At 40.7% G+C, this 17,141-nt stretch overlaps 1 protein-coding gene across 1 annotated transcript; it reads right to left on the reverse strand.

The window, feature by feature from the left end:
* Positions 1–2,008: 2,008 nt before the first annotated feature.
* Positions 2,009–17,084, reverse strand: ADH5 (alcohol dehydrogenase 5 (class III), chi polypeptide). The gene is made up of 9 exons (XM_045880708.3): positions 16,982–17,084; positions 13,669–13,770; positions 11,786–11,927; positions 10,957–11,044; positions 6,957–7,176; positions 6,545–6,805; positions 5,327–5,462; positions 2,482–2,620; positions 2,009–2,345 (listed from the first exon to the last, which is right to left on the reverse strand). The coding sequence occupies exons 1-9, from the start codon at positions 16,991–16,993 to the stop codon at positions 2,321–2,323; spliced, it is 1,125 nt and encodes a 374-aa protein (XP_045736664.1). The 5' UTR covers positions 16,994–17,084; the 3' UTR covers positions 2,009–2,320.
* Positions 17,085–17,141: the final 57 nt, after the last annotated feature.

The raw sequence follows: 17,141 nt of genomic DNA on the forward strand, positions 1-17,141 counted from the left end.
ATCAAAAGTATTAAAATAGGGGCACCTGGGTGGCTCAGTCGTTAAGCATCTGCCTTCGGCTCAGGTCGTGATCCCAGGGTCCTGGGATCGAGCCCCGCGTCGGGCTCCCTGCTCCGCGGGAAGCCTGCTTCTCCCTCTCCCACTCCCCCTGCTTGTGTTCCCTCTCTCTGTGTCTCTCTCTGTCAAATAAATAAAATCTTTAAAAAAAGCACATGGCTTCAGTCCAACCAAGAGATCTATGTGCATGGCATATGCAATGTGCTGATACAGTCTGCAGTATGCTTTGTGTAATTTTAAAGGGTATGTGTTAAGTGGTATTAACATGCACTGAAAATTCTGGGAAGATATATAAACTTAACAGCAGTCAACTATTTTTATTGTGGGAGGGGAGTGTTGCTCTTCTTTATGTAATTTTCTGTCAGATAGGTTGTTTTGTTTTTTTTCAATGTCAATGGATTACCTGGATGGGAAGACTATGAATCATTTTTGCTTCTTTATATTGCTCAGAATAAAAATGTAAACGTTACTTAAGAGCACCACAAAAAGACTGATTGGACTATATTAAAAATAAGATACATTAAAATAAGATATAAAACTGATGAAGGATTGACATCTATAGTAACTCCTCTAAAAAGTACTTGGAAAAAGATAACTAATCCAATAGAAAAAGGAGCAAAGGATGTGAACGGATACTTCACAAAAAAGGAAATACAAATGTACAATAGTACTTCAGTAACTGAGGGGAATGCCAGGTAAAGTAATGAAATATCATTTCACGCCCATCTCACTTGCAAAAGTTTTCAACCATTTTGAGGAACAATCCGGCAATTTCTAGTCAAGATGTGCTTATCCTATTGACTCTTGCACAATGCAAGGGTTAGGGCCGCTGACCCTCCAGATATTTGAAAATCCACGTATTACTTCTGACTCCCCAAAAACTTTACTAACAGCTTACTTTTGACTGGAAGCCTTAAGAGAACAGTTGATTAACGCATTTTTTATGTATGTATTACAAACAGTATTCTTACAACAAAGTAAGCTAGAGAAAAAATGTTAAGAGAAAATACATTTACAATACCATAATGTAAAAAATCCATGTGTAAGTAGATCTGGTGTAGTTCAAACCCATGTTGTTCAAGGATCAGCTATATATCCTAAGTAACTAACACAATGAACAAGATGTACAATGTTTCACCAGTGTTAGCAAGACAGAAACAGCTCTGGAAGCTGCTTTATGCCATCATTTGGACAGCAGATGTTATGTTATTTCATATAACTGAATACTGTTGCACAGTATTAAAATTAGTGTATGAGAGCATCACATGGATTCATCACACCATAATGAGTAAAAAATGAAAGCTGCAGAATGAGACAGTATCAGGTTTTCAATACCAAAGACTAGAGGGTTAAGGGATATGTATAGTAAAAGTGTAACAATATGCATGAGAGTGAAAAACACCAAATTCTGGGTGGTGAGGAAAAGGATGTGGACAGATAATTCATAAAAAACCTCTGGAGAGGAAAGGCAATGTGTCCAGACGTGGTAAATGTTAAGATTTGAAAAGTGCCTGGGAACTCTGAAATTCAGTATATATTTTTTTTTACATACTTCAAAGAGTTCATAGAAGCTGCCACCAACACACATACACCTTTTTATGCCCAGAAGTAGTTTTGTCAATGAAGTTTAGTGCCCAGTGTGGGCCAGATGCCGTACTGGGAATTGGGAGTGTGAGTCTAAACACGGCATGGTATCTGTTCTCAAGAATGTAATCTCACAGGGGCTGAGACTTGGGTTCTGATTAACTTTGCCCCTGACAGTGAGGATATCGGTGTTTAGTAAATGGGCCAGCAACTCCTAAAAGTTAAGCAAAAATTACTGAGGATGGAAGAAGGCAAAGTTCAGATACTCACCACTGCCCCGTTTTCTCTAGCTTTCCTGTAAAGAATGAAAATTATGGGGACAGGAACCATGAGAATGAAGTCAGCATAAAACAGAGATGACAATGTCTACATATACACAGAAATTACTTTTATTATGTTAGGATATTCCTTAATGAGTTGGCAATTATACATGTGAAGGAGAGTTCAGAAAACAGATTTAGGACTGTATTAGCCTTGTCCTTGATTAGAGATTTATGAATTATACAAAAAATATTATTGCCTAGAGTAGGTTACTCTAGAAGTAGTAGTAGAGAAGGTCTAGAAGGTCTTGAATGTCTAAGAGGCTGTCAACTTGGAAGATCTTCTCCCTGCTTGTCTGGCTGTTCCAGCTGGACCACAAGACTTCGGTACAAGGATGAACAGGTTTTCTCTGCTGAATTTAAAGCTTTACAACAGTTCGAATGCTGTAAGAGAAGGAAGCAATAAACAGGTTTTAACAGATATCTTTTAAGACCACTAAAACTATCTTTTTTTACCCTTCCTATATAAACCCTAAATCATTACTACATTTTACAATATATAGCCAAAGAGGAAGCTTACCTCTTGCCTGAATGCATCAGTTCAAAGGCTTTGTTAATTTGGTCAAAAGACAGATTATGAGTCACAAATTCATCAACCTTTATCTTTTTGGACATATATTCAGACACCAACTTCGGGACACTTTCCACACTCTTCCATCCTAAAAGAAATCATACATGTATTAATTCTCCCAAAAATCTTTACAGTATGCTTATTACTTAGTGGGTGACAGACATTTAAGAGAATTTTATCATGAATTAAAAAGGAATGAAGAACTTCAAAATCAGCAGAGAGGAGGAAGAATTTAATGTATGTCTTTAGCTAAGAAAACAGGAAATGCCTTCTGAGTGTTTTCCTTTTTCTGTATTAAGATTTACTAAAATCTCATTAAGTTTTTAGCAAACTGAGACAAAATTTTAAACTACCTAGCACAGAACTCTGGAAGTCTTACACCAAACTTATTTAGGTCTGTAACAGATTTCTGTAATCATGAAATTCAAGGAAGAATAAAACTGATGTGATACATGACTTTATTCCTTTGGTTTTAAATTTAACAATGAAATTAGGGATAGCATCTCACCCTAGAAAACTGTGAAACTGAAAACAAGAGTGGGAAATTTTTAGCTACTTAAGATTTTATTTTATTTTTAATGATTTTATTTATTTATTTGACAGAGAGAGACAAAGTGAGAGCAGGAACACAAGCAGGGGGAGTGGGAGAAGGAGAAGCAGGCTTCCTGCTGAGCAGGGAGCCCGATGTGGGACTCGATCCCAAGACCCTGGGACCATGATCTGAACTGAAGGCAGACACTTAACAACTGAGCCACCCAGGCGCCCTAGCTACTTAAGATTTTAAACAAAATCAGGTCCTTCAGTCTTTCACTTATATTGAAGGACATAATAAATCGACAAAGAAGCCTTTCCACCTTTTAAACTAGGGACACTTTGTAGCTCATTTCAAACCTCTTTTGAGCCTTTTCCAAATCTCCCTCCTTATATCTTCTACCAATTATTCTTCCCCTAAAAACTGTGGGGCTTTTTTTTTTTTAAGATTTTATTTATTTATTTGACAGAGAGAGACAGCGAGAGAGGGAACACAAGCGGGGGAGTGGGAGAGGGAGAAGCAGGCTTCCCGCTGAGCAGGGAGCCCGATATGGGGCTCGATCCCCAGGACCCTGGGATCATGATGTGAGCCGAAGGCAGACGCTTAACGGATGAGCCACCCAGGCGTCCCTTTTCCTTTTTTTTAAAAAAAATTATATTTATATAATATTGATTGATTGTAGGCTCCATGCCCAACATGGGGCTTGAACATACGACCCCAAGATCAAGTCACATGCTCTACCCACTGAGCCAGCCAGGCACCCCTTCTTTCTCCTTTAAATCTCCTGGTAACTGAGACAAGTACAGCCACCACTATTCTCTAGACCCAAACTTCTATTTCCATCTGTGGGTCATATTTTAACAACACCCATTGGGCCCTAATGCTCCAGCTTATTTCCCAACCAGCATGAGCTGGGAGGATGAGGCTCCAGTGAGAGGTTAGGATCAAACCCCCTGGCTCAGTCTCCCAGGCTTAGAATGCCCTTTCCAATATAGTTAAGGACCTGGGAGGATGTGTGGCCTTAAAAGTCTATTCTAAGATACTCAAGTGAAGTATACATCTAGTTGGAAAGGCAAGTTTAGTCAGCTTTACATTTCTTTTTTAATAGAAATTCTTTTTTTTTTTTTAAGATTTTGTTATTTATTTGAGGGAGAGCGAGCTCGCCTGAGTCAGGAGAGGGGCAGAGGGAGAGAGAAAGAGAATCTGCAAGCTGACTGAGCTGAGCCCGATGCAGGGCTTTATCTCACAACCCTGAGATCATGACCTGACCCGACACCAAGAGTCAGACACTTAACAGACTGCACCACCACGGCGCCCCTTGACATTTTCTTATGGTGAATTCTATAGTACAAAGACAGAAAACTTGGGCTAAACCCCTCATACTTTCCTGATCTTTTCCTCTGGCCTTCAAAAAAGTGGACATAATATGAGGATGGGGATCTTAAGAGACGCTTTGTTAAATACAGATTAAAAACTCATGCAATGTGATTTTTCCCCCCTAAAAGGACAGCAAGAATATAAATATATATATATATACACATATAGGAGTGTATGTATATATATCTATAGATATATATATTTAAAAACCTATGAAAACACGAGATTTCATTCATTCATAATTGTTGGGATATAAAAGCATGATTTGTGCTTCCCAGCTGAGCAAGCACGGAAAAGATGGAAATGCTTTTTCAGCATTCTACCAGTAGTTAGGCAACCCCAGCCGACCGTGTACTTTTTAGGATCACAAAAGGGAAAAATGATCAGTCTGGCAGCTTTCCAATTCTGTTACCAGGTCTGGTCTAATACGGTATTTTCAGTTTAAAGACTTTGTACTGGTTACCGCTGAGGTCAGTAGTATGTAGACAGAGCTACAATCACATGCAGCAATAACCACGCTCGGGAACACTGAGAAGAAATGCCGATAATCTCAGTCGACAACATAGCAGTGGGGCTGACACTGTTGTTTGTGTACCCTCGAGCCAACTTCTCACTCCTGCCCTACCCCCAACTATTTCCTCATCAACAGGATACTGATTTTTGTGTGTGCAAAAAGGGATCTCGTGCTTCAGAGGAAGCTGAGCATCTCCCCAGCCCCAGGGGTGAATACTGATTGAATAGGAAACCTTCTTATTAAAATAACTATGCAACAACTTATGATGAGAAGGTAGTCCATGAAAATTCTCGTTAAAACAAATCAGTCTGGGATGAAAATTCTGCCAATGGAAATAACAAAAGAGAAAATGTGCTCACGCACGGAATTACCTCCAAAGGCAGTGCCTTTCCATGTGCGGCCTGTTACCAGCTGAAATGGGCGAGTGGCGATTTCTTCACCCGAGGCAGCGACCCCGACTATGACGCTGACGCCCCAGCCTTTGTGGCAGGCCTCCAGCGCGGCTCTCTGCAGACAGGGGCAGGACCAAATCACACCAGTCAGTGCATTCTGCTGAGAGTATCAGCAAAGTAGCTTTGGGAGGAAAGAGTGGCGGTACAGAGCTTCTAAAAAAATCACACAAAGTGATCACACTATTTGGTAAATGTAATTTCATTCAACAGTTTTTTCAAAAAAAATTATTATTTTTATTTATTTATTTATTTATATTAAAGATTTTTATTTATTTATTCATGAAAGACAGAGAGAGAGAGGCAGAGGGAGAAGCAGGCTCCCAAGGAGCAGAGAGCCCAATGCGGGACTCGATCCCAGGACCCTGGGATCATGACCTGAGCCGAAGGCAGACGCTCAACCATCTGAGCCACCCAGGTGCCCTCAAAAAAAAAATTTTTAACCTGGCTAAATATTAACACAAAATGAAAGAATTTAAAAGCTTTTATTTGCTGTCTAGCTTTTTTTTTTTTTTAAGATTTTATTTATTTATTTGACACAGAGACAGAGCACAAACGGGGGCTGGGGGGAGCAGCAGGCAGAGGGAGAGGGAGAAGCAGGCTCCCCGTGGAGCATGGAGCCTGACATTGGGGCTTGATCCCAGGACCCCGGGATCACGACCTGAGCCGACGGCAGATGCTTAACCGACTGAACCACCCAGGCGCCTCTTGCTGTCTAGTTTTTAAAATAAATCCTAGTTCAAAATTCTGAAGACTTTAATAAAGGAAGCAGGTGGAGAACAGTAACACTCCTGCTGAACATCTACTCTGTGTCAAGGTGGTGTCATTACTGTGTCTGCATTTTACAGAAGAGGAAACTGAGCTTTAGAGAAGTTGTTGCTCGAGGTTAGTAAAGTGGATGTACAGCTAACCCCTGAACAACACACAGGGGTTGGGACGCCCAGCCCCCGTGCAGTCGAAAATTCACATATAACTGTTGATTCCCCCAAAATTTAACCAACAGTCTACTGTTGACTAGGAGCCTTACCAATAATATAAACAGTCAATTAATACATATTTTGCGTATGTATTACATGCTCTATTCTTACAATAAAGCTAGAGGGAAAAAAAAAAAAAAGGAATGAAGCAAAACATACTTACCATGACTTTCACGTTACCAGTACACTCGAAGGAATAGTCCACTCCCCCGTCAGTCATTTCAATGAGCACTTCCTGGATGGGTTTACTGAAGTCCTGGGGGTTAATACATTCAGAGGCTCCAAACTCCTTGGCCCTTGCAAATTTATCTTTATTGATGTCCACACCAATGATCCGGGATGCACCAGCCACCTTACAGCCCATGATAGCCGCCAGTCCAACTCCTCCTAGGCCAAAGATGGCACAAATAGAGCCAGGCTCCACCTAACAGGAAAGACAGTCTATTAGGTACTCATTGCCCAAGTGTCAAGGAAATCACTAGGTTTCTTACACACCGGGCCAAGTTCACTATTCTAGCAAAGCTCTGTTGTATCAAATCAGAAGGCAGAAGCTAAAATCCAGGCCAATCTCTTACCTTGGCAGTGTTCACAGCAGCACCATAACCAGTTGAAATGCCACAACCCAGAAGGCAGACTTTATCCAAAGGTGCTAAAGGATCAATTTTAGCAACAGAGATATCAGCCACAACTGTGTATTCAGAAAATGTGCTGGTTCCCATGTAATGTAAAATTGTCTTTCCTTTGCAAGTAAATCTGCTAGTACCATCTGGCATTAATCCTTTTCCCTGAGTAACTCTAAAGAAAATAAAAAAGGAAAAAGGCAGGGTAAAATCAGGTTTCCCAAAATGCACAGGAAAAAGAAATCAATTTTAAATATGACAGACAGAAAAGTGTACTAAGACCCAAAGTCTAATTTCTTTTTTTTTTTTTAAAGATTTATTTTAGGGGGTGCCTGGCTGGCTCAATTGGTTAACGACTGCCTTCGGCTCAGGTCATGATCCCAGAGTCCCAGATCATGTCCCACATTGGGCTCCCTGCTCACTGGGGAGTCTACTTCTCCCTCTCACCCCCTCCACTCTCATGCTCTCTCTCAAATAAAATCTTAAAAAAAAAAAAAAGATTTATTTTAGAGAGACAGACAGCACGCGCACGTGCCAGAGAGACCATGTGCACACATGAGCAGGAGGGGCAGAGGGAGAGGGAGAACTCAAGCAGACTCCGTGCTTAGCACAGAGCCCAATGTGGGGCTCATCTCACGACCCTGAGATCATGACCTGAGCTGAAAACAAGAGCTGGACACTTTACCAACTGCATCACCCCAGGCGACCCCCAAAGTCTAATTTCTAATGTATTTATTAATAATTTAGTACCTTTCGGCAATGCCTTATTAGGGAAACTTAAGAAAGACTTATATTCTTATATATCTTTTCCAACATTCAATATCCTCCTGGATCTTACTGTTGGGTATTGGAATAAATTTAACAGACACAACTTATGGATCAGATGAAATAATTTTAAAAATCCATCATAAAACTGTGAGCAAATATAACTTCTGAAAGCACAGAGCCAAAACCAGAATCTACACAAGCAGAGATTATGAGCAATTATGCAGATCAGGTGATGAAAATAGATAGCCAACTGGCTAATTTAGATCTTTCTGGAGGCTTTTTTCAAAATAGTCCTCAAGGATTCAAGTTTTCTTTCTCTTTGTTTTTTGCCTGTGTAGTTGGTAACACTAATGAAGGATGAAGAAAAAAAACCTCACAAAGGCAACCAGTATGATAAATGGTATCAAAAATTATTTTTGACATTCTAAATAGATAGGTAACGTAATGTCCTGCTTAGGAGTACAGGCCCTAAAGTCAAACACAGTTGGGTTCAAATCCAGTGTGATCTTGGGCCAGTAAATTAACCTTTGTGCCTTAGTTTCCTCACTATAAAATGGAAAGACACAATAATATCTTCCTTATAGACTACTATAAAAATCAAATGTTATAGAAGGCATTAACATTGTGCCTGGCACAGGGTGCTTAATATTTGTTATTTTTAGCAAAAACAACGCACTATAATTTGACGTACATTCTTGGGCTAATCTTTTGGAATACACAGAATAAACAAATACACAGATGAAAAGAAAATGGATTGCCTCTAGACTCAAGAGTAAATACATTTCCTTTGAGAGAAAAACATGACCAGAAACAAAAAACTATGTGACAAAGCTCTACCACAAATAACTTAAATCTTTAAGAGAGCAACTTAAGTTTGTTTAGCCTTCCTTGATGTACGAAATCACTACTGTCCCAGAGGACTTTCTTGAACAAAAGGTGACATGGGATACATTTTATGCTTTGAAAGGACTTGTCCCTCTAAAACGCTACAGACAGCCACAAAAAGCCCATTACCATTATTATACTTGATAGGTCCCAAGCTTTTAAACAGTGTTTGAAATTACCTTTCAAAACAAAATTTATTTTGGTTCTAGCTTTGCCAAAACTAACTGGACTTATGTTATAAAGTAAATGGAATCTTGTTTCCCAAAAATATAAACTAATTTTGTCAATGGCACTAGAAAACAAATATAAGAACACATGGATTTTCCATATGTGACTCAATCTTCTAGGTCATGGACCCAATTCCAATGTGGGTGTGGGGGTGTGTTCCCTCACACACAACACTGAACAATTCTTGGACACCAGCAGGGTGTCTGAGAATTCAACTCAATTCTAACACCAGCTATGTGGAGATAGCCATCAGGTTCCACAGGTTAAGGGCTCAGTCCTATAAGACTGCCTCCTACCCTCCACTTCAGAAACCAGCTGCAAGCTCCAGGCTGTTAATCAGTGCCTTTTTTTTTTTTTTTTTAAGATTTTATTTGACAGAGAAAGAGAGTGCGTGCATGTGCGCATACAACTTGGGGGAGGGGCGGAGGGCGAGGTAGAGAATATCAAGCAGACTCGGCGCTGAGTGCAGATCCTGCCACAGGGCTCGACCCGAGATGAAACCAAGGGTAGGAAGCTCAACTGACTGAGCCACCCAGGTGCCCCATGTTACCTATGCTTCTGACCCAGAGGCTACAGATCGGAGGTTCCAAAGACTTCCTCCTTAGGTTCTTTTAATTCCCCAAAGCAGCTCATAGAACTCATGGAAACACTTACGTTATTAAAGGATATGATAAAGAATATGAATCAACAGCCAGATGAAGAGAAGCATAGGAGGTATGGGGAAAAGCTGAGGAGCTTCCACATGCTCTACAGGTATGTCACTCTCCCCAATCTCCATGTGTTCAACAGCCCCAAAGCTCTCTGAACTCAGTCCTTTTGGGGTTTTATGGAAGCTTAATTATAGTTATGACTGACTGTCATTGGCCACTGGCTGATTCAACCTCAACAGCCCCTTTTCCCTTACCAAAAGCCAGGCCATCCACAGGTTTCTTAATGGTTTTCCAAAAGTCACCTTCACTAATATAACAAAGACACCTTTATAGCCCACGTAAAGGAAATTCCAAGGGTTTTAGTAGCTATGAGCCAGAAACCATGGCAGAACACCAAATACATATGAGAAATATAAAATTGGTCATCTAAATGAAATCACAATTACACTCAGCAATTCCAACCCTAGGAAAATACCCAAGAGAAAGTAGTGCATATATTCACTAAAAGATATGCACAAGAATGTTCACGGCAGAATGAATCACAACAGCCCCAAACATTTAAGGAGCAACTTAAATGTCCATCAACAGGGAATGGATAAATAGAGATAAAGGAATGAAATGTGGCAGAGCAACAAAAAGAACTGATGCACAGAGCAACTTGGATACATCTCATATGACATTATGAATGAAAGAAACCAGACAAAAAAGCACACAGTATGTGATTCTATTTATATGAAGTCCTGTAGCGAAAGAAATCAGAACAGTGGTTCCCTTTGAGGGAGGCAGGTACTGACGTGGAAGGGATATGAATGACTCTGTAGGGTGCTGGAAAGGTTCTCTATCTAACCATTAGGTGAGTATATACATAACAATTCGTGGAGCATACACTTAAGATTTCTAGACTAAGTACTTTATTACATATGTTCTACCTCAATAAGAGTAAAAAAAGGGGAATACAAGGAGATCTTAAATTGCCTGTAGTAAGGTAAGTGTTGCTACCTTACTACAATAAAATAACCACCTTTTCTGTGTCAAGGGGTTATGTTATCTCTTGTTATGTTCCTAGGAAACTTATGAGGTTTTTTTTTTTATGAGTTTTATTACTTGGATTTCATAGACAATAAAATGGCTCATAAAAATGATTTCATTTGATTTCATAAGCATGTCCCTCCTTAATTTCTATTTTGGCAAATTTAGCCCAGTGTTATGTAAGGAGAATGGGTTCAGAAAATTCTGTTTTATCTAGTTATGATATTGGGTAAATCACTTAATCTGAGTCTTAATTTTCTCATGTATGAAAATGGGGATACCAGTGATAATGAGGCTGCCATAAAGCTGAAATGAAATAATTCATGTAGAATATTCTGGATAGACTGCCCCATAATTACTTACTATTTTAAGAATAAAATAACAAAGATACTAACCTTATCTTCTGGCAAAGGTTTGTTTTAGGGTTTAGACAAAATTTGCATTCTCCACACTGTGGGATGTAAAGTGGGACGACAGTATCACCTGGGAGACAAATGCAAAGACATTATCCTGAATACGGAGCATCTGTTTCTAAATGGATACATCAGCCCCTGCAAACTTCCACTCCTGTCAACTCATGTGGCTTTGCAAAGTTAACAACTTCAACTTAAAACTTTACCTACATAACATCATTCAGACACTGACTATACAAGAAATACGTTTTCAAAATTTTGATTGAAATGAAGCTCTTAAAATTATAACTGGAAAACAAGGTCATGGGCTTCAAAATACTGACTCACTGATGAATCTTTAAAAATTCTTGTTTAGGGGCGCCTGGGTGGCTCAGTTGGTTAAGCAACTGCCTTCAGCTCAGGTCATGATCCCAGGGTCCTGGGATCGAGTCCCGCATCGGGCTCCCTGCTCTGTGGGGAGCCTGCTTCTCCCTCTCCCACTCCCCCTGCTTGTGTTCCCTCTCTCGCTGTGTCTCTCTCTGTCAAATAAATAAACAAAATCTTTAAAAAAAAAAAAAAAAAATTCTTGTTTAATTGGTCAAAACTGGCTTTGGAAATAAATACTTTCAGATGAACAGTAGTCTGCAAAATCCAAAAGGAAAAAACCTCTCCAATATTTGTGCTTCCCAGATAAGGAATAAAATTGTTCTTGACAAATGACTCAGCTGATAACTTGTTCATGAAGAAACAATGTATCACTTAATGGAAATGTAATTTCCTTGCAGAAATAAGTTGAAATTATGAAATTAAGTGGTTCAAATATCCTCCTCACCTGCCTTCAGCTTAGTAACTCCTTCGCCAACACTTTCCACAATTCCAGCACCTTCATGTCCCAGGATCACTGGAAAACTCCCTTCAGGATCAGCTCCACTCAGGGTATAGGCATCGGTGTGGCAAACTGCGGTAGCAATAATCTAGCAGGATATTAAAGGACGTGTGTGTTTGCACGCAATTCAGAGTGAGATACAGGTCAAAGGCAAGGCATTTTTAATACCCTATTTCACTGATTCTAAGATACGTTTCTTTGATATTTTAACCTCTTTACCATCAACACGTGCTTACAATCCGTGGCATCTTAACGATTAGAACTGACAGCATTTTTTAGTGATCCATAAAAGTAATGGCGTGTTTATATGCAAAGGAAATGGTACATCTATCTCCTTTCCAGTGCAGGCTAGCAAGAGCAAGTAAACGCGGTGATTTTATGGGCACTGTGCCTCCAGGTGTGGAGAGGAACCACTAAAAGCACAGAAAAGAAATCCTGGAGGGGTGCCTGGGTGGCTCAGTTGGTTAAGTGTCTGCCTTCGGCTCAGGTCATGATCCCAGGGTCTTGGGATCGAGCCCTGCACTGGGCTCCCTGCTCAGCGGGGAGTCTGCTTCTCTCTCTCCCTCTGCCACTCCTTCTGCTTGTGCGCTCTCTCAAATAAATAAAATCTTAAAAAAAAAAAATGAAATCGCGGAGTGTTTCTATTTATGCTTCTTTGTTTCTCACCTATATACCTGCTATTTGTTAGTAGTTTCCCATACAGCTCATCTTAGTACATCCCAGGACACATTTTCTTTTTCAGTGGCAAAGTCACAATCAGGTTAATGTCTGAACTTAGAGAAAAATGTATTAACTGTGTAAGATTTCAGATTCCTGGGTCCAGGTTGAAAAGGATTTGAAAAGTTATTTGGCTGTGGGCTCCTCCACTTGTTATTTGATTCCTGGGAGCATGAGTGTTTGGAGGTGGGATGGGGAAAGTATACTCTAATTCACAGCAAAAAAAGCTTACCTTTTCTGGAATGTTAGTTTTATTCAATGGTCACTACTTTAAAGTATTACTTTTACATCAAAACAAGAGAGAATGCTAAAAATACCCAGGAGGCTGCCTTGTACAATATCCCTCTCTCCATGGGTAACTTCCTTTCTCTGCCACAGCAGAGGCTGAGCAGGACTAGACTGATGGCTCCCCTGAATCAAGGCCTTGCCTGCAAGTTTCAGTACATTTTAAAGCTCTCTAAGCAAGTGGACTTCACTTGCTTGTTGCTCCAGTCAAATCAGGAGCCTCTTCCCAAATCTTATTCGGAACTGCCTCTAACGAGTCTGAAGACCAATTCTACTTTTGTTTCTAATGTGTCATCATTCGTTTTAAGTCATACGATCAGGAGAAAAGAGAGCATCTTACAAATTCATCTTAAACACAGGCTATGGAAGATAAATTGCAATAATCCAGTGATCCGTGGGGAAGGCTGCTGAGCTCAACGTCAAAGCTAAAAAGACGGAGAGAAGAGCTGCAAAAGTGAAGGGGGTAAAATAAGAGAAGGATGGGGGCGCCTGGGTGGCTCAGTCGTTAAGCATCTGCCATCGGCTCAGGTCATGATCCCAGGGTCCTGGGATCGAGCCCCACATCGGGCTCCCTGCTCCGCGGGAAGCCTGCTTCTCCCTCTCCCACTCCCCGTGCTTGTGTTCCCTCTCTCGCTGTGTCTCTGTCAAATAAATAAATAAAATCTTAAAAAAAAAAAAAATAAGAGAAGGATGTTGTGATTCTGAGGTTGGATGACTTTCAATACCTTCTCCTTGACACTGGCCTTTGGGATTTATCCTCAGAGGATTCATCTACCCAAAGACCTAATTGTAAGTCTTCTCTTCCAGTGCCTTAGATGTGTCATTACCTTAATTCGAACTTCATGAGCCTTTGGGGGTGCCACCTCCACCTCCTCTATAGAGAGAGGCTTTCCTGCCTCCCAGGCAACTGCAGCCTTGCACTTGATAACCTGAAATGGGGACAAAAGAGAGCAAGTTGTTTATCCTCCTGCACTAATAATGAATTCCTTATTAATTTAGATCCTGACGAATGCTAATCTTAGAAAGTAGATCACACAATCACAAAACACTCTACACCCCGAAGTGATATGGAGAACTGTTTTGCATGTTCTTAGATTTCATATACATAATGTTCACTAAAAAAATTTAATTGAGATGACCATATGGTCAGATATAAAAGCCTCTTTTGGTTAAGAAGTCTTATTAAGCAAGTATTTAATGGCCTTCTACAATGCATAAGCAGGAGCATATCAAGAATGCAGATTCCAGGGATGCCTGGGTGGCTCAGTCGTTAAGCGTCTGCCTTCGGCTCAGGTCACGATCCCAGGGACCTGGGATCGAGCCCCGCATCAGGCTCCCTGCTCGGCAGGGAGCCTGCTTCTCCCTCTCCCACTCCCCCTGCTTGTGTTCCCGCTCTCGCTGTGTCTCTCTGTCAAATAAATAAAATCTTTAAAAAAAAAAAAAAAAAAAAAGAATACAGATTCCAGGGGCACCTGGGTGGTTCAGTGGATTAAGTGTCTGCCTTCGGCATGCGTCATCATCTCAGGGTCCTGGGATTGAGCCCCACGTTGGGCTCCCTGCTCAGCAGGGAGTCTGCTTGTCCCTCTCCCTTTGCCCCTCATCCCCGCTCATGCTCTCTCTCCCTCGCTCTGCTAATAAATAAATAAAATCTTAAAAAAAAAAAAAAATACAGGTTCCAAGACAATCGGATTCAGTAAGGTCTGGCACAGGATCCAAGGAATCTGAATGCTTAACATATACCCTAGAGTATTTCTAAATTAGGCACAGTAAGAGATTAACAATAATAAAATAGAAAAATTATATTATAGTAAGTTATGTGAATATGGTCTCTCTCTCAAAATATCTTATTGTACTGCATGCAGTCATCCTTCTTGAGATGATGACATGGAGTGACATAGGCACTGTGATGTAGTGTTAGGCTACTACTGACTTTCTGATAATGGGTAGAAGGAAGATCACCTGCTTCCGGACTGTAGTTGACCTTGGGTAACTGAAACAGCAGATCAGGTGGGGGGGGAGGGGATTACTGTATAATGAATGTAATTTTTATCCAATTTCAATGTGGCAACTAGAAAAAAAATTACATATGGGACTTGTATTATATTTCTATAGCATAGCATTGCCTTAGAAATTCTAGTTAGTACACTCCTCCTTTACCAGAGAATCAGGTGTAATGAGGAGAGTTAAAAATTTTTTTTTAATTGAAGCATAGTTAACACTGAATATTATATTAGCTTCAGGGGTACAACATAGTGATTTGACGTTTATATACATAAGGAAATGATCACCATGGGTAGGTCTAGTTATCATCTGTCACCATACAAAGTTATTACAATATTTTATTGACTTTATTCCCAATGCTGTACATTTCCATGACTTCTTTATTTTATAAGTGGAAGTCTGAACCTCTTAATCTCCTTCACCTATTTTGCCACACCCTCCCCCCCCCCGCCCCCACAGGGAAGTTTTGATTAGTTCACATAATGCTTATAAAATGTGTTGACAGAATAAAGGTTGCAAACTGCTGGGTTTATAGGAGACAAACTTCAAAGTCAACAATTCCAATAACTGTAAGTTAAAGGGAGAGGCATAAAGTGCTCCTGCACTAAGTGGAGAAAATGCACAAAATGGAGAAAGAGAGTTAACTTTGATTGGTGGGTTTGAAAAAACTTCACTTTTAACTAGGATAACAAAGGATGAGAAAGAGTTACAAATAGTGATAAAACACCTACAATTACAAAAAGCTATTGTGAGAAGTAAATGAAAATGAACAAAGTCCCTAATACAGTCCTCGGCATTGTGTAGCTTTGCAAAAACAAATCAATATTAGCAGAACAGAGTGGAGGAAAAGGAGAGTTGAACTATATACAGAGATGAGTGGCTTGTGTAAACTGGTGAGGCTGGAAATTATTGCTTTTAAAATTAAAGTGTAGATATTAAATCTGATGGTGAAAAAATTCAGACATTGCATTACAATCTGTTTTCATGGAATGTACCATAAATCTCAAAACAAAGTCCCAAAGGTCAAATTCAGAATAGCCATGGATCCTAGAGAACTTAAGCAACATGAATAAATAATTCATCTATAATCTAAGCTTTTATGCCCCGTCCCCTCATCTCAGGAATGTTTGAAAGATTAACCTTTTCTTTCAGTGACAATTCTAAGCAAAACAAAGCTCTGCCCTAGATCCACAGGCAATGGTCCTACTTCAACATTTGAACTATCACAGGATTATAATTTTTCACCTTCTCTGAATAAAGGCACTTGGTAATAAGGAAAAGTTGCCAATTTGTTAAATCTAAAAGATCGTCTAGAGTTCACCATTTCTTCTCAACCTCAACATTTAAGGTCCTAAATCTTTCTAGAAAATTTCTAAAGTTTGCAAAACATTAAAACACCAAATAACTTTAAACTGATTATTCATATATTTCTGCCTTTCTTTCTTGTCTAATGTATATTTCAGGAACCTGAGTAGTTCCTCGCACAGGGACAGACCTGGACAGGACTCCTGGCTATCTTAAAGTGACCACTAAGCACGCCAAACCTCTAAGCCTCAATTTTGGGTCTGAAAAATGGAGACAATACCTCATAGAAGTGTCACGGGAGGATTAAAAGGATATAAACTTCTGGTGCCTTAAATGCTCAAAAATGTTACTACTGAAAGGGACCCACGGGTCTTCCCAAATACATTCTTTGGTGTCCCCATAACTGTTCAATTATGAATTACAATCATGAAACACAGCAACCTTAAGGGTTAGGAGCGCGGGTTCTGCCACCCGCCCAGTATGACCCCAGGCCAGTTAGTTATTTTAGCATGCGCAAAGCACTAGCGCTCCTAAACCACTTCTAGCAGGAAACCGACCCCCCCCACCCCCCACTCTCCGGTTCTCCCCACCCCCACCTCGCTCCGCTGCCCCAGAAGCAGCAAAACCTTTTCAAGTGAAGAGCCGAAACAAAGATTCTTTCCCTTCCTTCCCGCAGAGCAGCTCGCCCAAGGCACCGTTTCAAATCCGGCAGCTCATGCCTGTCTACAGGCCGAGCCCCGCGTGCCCCGCGCAGTTAGCGGCCCAGTTCCATCCTACGCTTTCCCTCTGTTCCCTCCTTCTTTGGAGTAGGTCGCGCAGCACCGCCAGGCCTACCTGCGCCGCCATGGTCTCGGACTCGGTCAGCGAACTGCGAACATCCGGGGTGGGACCCACCGTACTGGGCACGGGGGCGGGGAGTGCGCCTGGCGCAAGGGGCGTGGCATGGGCGGGGAGTGCTGCTGGCGTGGTCCCGCCTCCGCCTGCGCCGGGGGCG

The sequence above is a fragment of the Mirounga angustirostris genome, unplaced genomic scaffold, assembly GCF_029215605.1.
Source record: "Mirounga angustirostris isolate CCGP_5_RB_7025 unplaced genomic scaffold, mMirAng1.0.hap1 SCAF_2, whole genome shotgun sequence".
NCBI lineage: Eukaryota > Metazoa > Chordata > Mammalia > Carnivora > Phocidae > Mirounga > Mirounga angustirostris.

Excerpts from the sequence above, each read along its gene's own strand:
- ADH5 (XM_045880708.3), bottom strand. Across the intron at positions 6,806-6,956 it reads CTGCTGTGAACACTGCCAAG|GTGGAGCCTGGCTCTATTTG; the intron begins GTAAGAGATTGG and ends CTTTCCTGTTAG. Across the intron at positions 5,463-6,544 it reads CTGGTAACGTGAAAGTCATG|AGAGCCGCGCTGGAGGCCTG; the intron begins GTAAGTATGTTT and ends CCCTGTCTGCAG.